This window comes from Dipodomys ordii, unplaced genomic scaffold (genome assembly GCF_000151885.1).
Source record: "Dipodomys ordii isolate 6190 unplaced genomic scaffold, Dord_2.0 Scaffold4077, whole genome shotgun sequence".
Classification (NCBI taxonomy): Eukaryota; Metazoa; Chordata; class Mammalia; order Rodentia; family Heteromyidae; genus Dipodomys; species Dipodomys ordii.
The window spans coordinates 1-3,841 of record NW_012271291.1 but is presented as its reverse complement, the minus strand read 5'-3'; the positions used below and the strand labels follow the sequence as shown (position 1 = coordinate 3,841).

At 42.0% G+C, this 3,841-nt stretch overlaps 1 protein-coding gene across 1 annotated transcript; it reads left to right on the top strand.

Annotated features, from left to right (window-relative positions):
• Positions 1–2: 2 nt before the first annotated feature.
• On the top strand, positions 3–1,104 carry LOC106002174 (40S ribosomal protein S29-like; the record flags this gene model as incomplete). The annotated part of the gene is made up of 2 exons (XM_013037094.1): positions 3–101; positions 949–1,104. Coding segments are annotated over 2 exons (108 nt in total), but the record flags the coding sequence as incomplete, so codon positions are not given.
• Positions 1,105–3,841: the final 2,737 nt, after the last annotated feature.

The window sequence follows — 3,841 nt, the reverse complement described above, 5'->3', positions numbered from 1 at the left end:
GCCGCGTGTGCTCTAATCGCCACGGTCTGATCCGGAAGTACGGGCTCAACATGTGCCGGCAGTGTTTCCGCCAGTATGCGAAGGACATCGGCTTCATTAAGGTAGGCGTCCGCCGGCGCCATGCTCCGTCTTCTCCCTCCGGGAGGTCGCCGCCGGGGTGGCATTAGCGCCATTTTCCGATGTGCTGGTTGGCTAGGCTGTGAGTGGAGGATTAATGACGCCGAGCGGTCAGATGAGTAAAATAAGAGTTTGGGGAGGCAGTGAAGGGGCCACTTTCGACACTTTTATTTTTTTTCGGTGCAGTTTTACAATCCCAACAGGTTTGCAAAACCTGATAATGTTAAGCCATAGTCCGCATGCTTGGTTTTTGTCATATGAATGATCTTGGGATTTGGGGCCAGCCAGACCTTTATAAAGGCCTGCCTTTTGATGGTTTTATGACTTTGATTGTGAGGCTTCTTTGGCTCCTAAAAATGAAGTGCTTGGCTTTTAAAAAAACAGTGGATACTAAATTGCTCACATGGTTCTTGAAAAGTTACCAACTTTTATATTATTTGGACTATGTCAGTTAGTGGATGTAAGTTGTTATGTGAGAGCTCTCAGGTGCAGTAGTGATGGCAAGGTGTTTATGCCTAATGTTAAGTTTATGCCTAATGTTAAAGTACCGAAGTCTTATCCCAGATGAGTGAATGGTGCTGGCCCCTAGCCCTACTTTCTCAGGTTACTTAATAGTTATTCTGAGCATTTGGTACAGTACTGTTGTACATGGGAAAGTCTGAGGGAAAGAGACTGACAGTACTTAAGGTTACATTCTGAAGTGGGTATATGAACTACTTAGCTCTTAGTAATTATAGTAGGTAGTGTAAACATTTTGCAGTGAGCCAGTATTTGTGAACCAAGTTGCAATTTGCAGTGTTTTAAAATAATTCCTTTTTTTTTCTTTTTCAGTTGGACTAAGTGAATGGACTATCCAAGACTTCAAGCCCAATGAAAGACCATATTTGTACATAAAATAAAAATTCAAGAAGCCTTCAACTTATGCTTAACATGACTAGTTAATTGGTTATAGAAGTTTGGTAAATACTAGTTCTGTTTTTAACTTTTGTTTCATTATGTGAAGTGCCTTCTATTTTGAATACCTAACAATCTTCAGAGTCATTGACTTGTTGCCTTGAGCTGGGCCAGTGCAAGTAAATGTATTGAAAAAGCTAATGGAGGCCAGCCTTGCATTTGCTTAGATTGTGGTCTTAGCATTTGGCACATTTTACAGAGGGAAGCTTGCAAAATAAACCTTATATAGCAGGGAGCACTGACTGAGTAGTAGTTAGGTCTAGCAACTAATTTTAAATACATAGACACATATTCCATCAAGACAGAGGCTGTGCATGATTGATTTTCAGTTGGTACAGCAGGACCTATATTCTGATACAGCTAATCAGTGTATACTGGTACTGGGCCTTGGCCTTATGGCTTACGACTGGTGTGCTGCCACTAAAGCTACATTTCCACTAATGGATTTTTGCTGGTTAATTGGCTTTCCTGCTGGGGCTGGCTTTTGAACTATGGTCCTCAGATCTTGCCTCCTGAGCAGTAAAGATTACAGGATAGAGCCATTGGTGCCGGCTAGTAGGTGAATTTTTTCTGTTCCTGTCAGGATGCTCTTAAACTACATATTTTCTTAATTAAATGGTACAGAACCTCAGGAAGCTCAGCTTGTACTCAAGTGAGTTGATCACAGCAATAAAATCTTATTAATTGAATTTACTGCGTAAGTCCTGTGAGGAAAATATTTCTAGATGGGATTTCCTAGTGACTGGCAGAAAGTCGGGGGGCTGCAGTAGCTTTTTTTTAGGGGGGTGGGGGCTGGTCCTGGGTCTTTTTTGGGTCCGGTCGTGGGGCCTGAACTCTGGGCCTGGGCGCTGTCCCTCAACTCTTCAGCTCAAGGCAAGCGCTCTACCACTTGAGCCACAGTGCCACTTCCGGCTTTTTTCTTTTTGCTTATGTGGTGCTGAGGAATCAAACCCAGGGCCTGGAGCATGCAAGGCAAGTGCTCTACCACTGAGCCACCTTCCCAGCCCATGGTCCTGGGTCTTAAAATCAGGGCTTGGGTAGTGTCCCTGAGCTTCTTTTTCCTCAATGCTAGCAGTCTACTTGAGCCCCAGTGCCTCTTCCACCTCTTTGTTTATGTGGTACTGAGGACTGGAACCCAGAGCTTCATGCATGCTAGGCAAGTACTCTACCACTAGGCCAATTTCCCTGAAAATACTTCTGCCCCCAAGTATCAGGAGCTGTTTTCTCCCATATCACAGCACAGGGTAAGATGCTTTGTATATTAATAAAAAATCCTCGGTGAAAATTTAGACTTTGATGGCAAAATAGAACAGAAGCCATAAAGACAGGTTGGTACAGCCATTGGAACATAAAGGATGTACATGCTGAAGTCTGAATCTGGCCTTAGTCTACTCCAGCTACTAAAAAGGAGTACAGTGTGGTTTGGACAATAGATTTGGAGACTGGAAATCTGATCAAGGGACCAGATTATGGATGTACATTATTCAGGTTTCTGGATTCTTAGGTAACTGTCCTGTTTGTTTTCATGTGGTAGATGAGGAAAATGAGTTTTCTTCTACTTTGTAAACACATTAAGCTTTCGTGTCCTAATCACCTCTCAAGGCCTCACCTAAAACCATCTCTTGGAAGGATTTCAAATAGCTTTTTGGGGGATAGACCCAAACACCTAAGCCATAGTAACTCCTTTACTGGAGCAAGTCTGAGATCTAATCCTCATTTTGCACAAGTGAATCAACTACAGATAGCCAATTTTCTAAATTGTAAATGTCTAACAAGCAGAAATATAAGTACATATGGGTAGTCATCAAAATAGGAATATTTTTCAGTAAAAAGTAGTTTGTATATGAGTTGCAATTTCATGATAAAAAGTATGCAGAAAGCAACTCCTAAACAAACATGCTAGAATGTTAGTGCTGGCCTGTAGTAGAATTGTGGGTGAATAAAGCAGTGTTCGATTCAAGCTCCTTTAGGGATGGGGTATCCAGCAACAGTATGGGCATTTAACCAGCTCATTTTATCTTAAGATTTTTCTAACACTATGGTGTTGCAATGATTTCGGTGGTTTACTGCCCATTGACACTAATTCCATGTGATCTTGTACACAAATCTCTTGAAGTGAAAAGCACCAAATACTTTTCTAGAATATTATTTCCAGGATAACCTTTCCTCTTCAACTGTCCCTCTTAACTCATGCCTTACAGAGATTATATTCCACTTTATTTAGATTATGGTAGTATATGACATCATGTTTTGCAAAGGCAGCCATGCAATAAAAATGAATAAGCAGAACACCCATGTTCATGCATGTAATCTTAGCTGCTCAGAAATTAGACCTAGGGAGCATGGTTCAAAGCCAGCTAGGGCAGGAAAAGTCTGTGAGACTGACGAGACTGACCTCTGGTTACCTACCAGAGAGTTGGAAGTAGGGCTGAGGCTCAAGTGGTTGAGGACTACCCTTTAGCAGAAGAGTACAGAGTCAGTGCGCAAGCCTGTCATTACTGGTAGAAGAAACTATGATTCCAGTTGTATGCCTGCAATCCTGGCTACTCAAGAAGCTAAGATTTGGGGATCTGACTGTGAAGCCAAAGTCAGTCTAGACAGAAATGTCTTGAGACTCCATATCCAATTAACCACTAAAAAAGCTAGATTGGAGGTGTGGCTCCAGTAGAGCACTAGCCATGATAGAAAAAGCAGTGTTTTAAGCCACTGTACTGTCAAACACAAAAGTAGCTAGTACCTTACAGATTTGGATATTTGCGTAGGCAGAAGA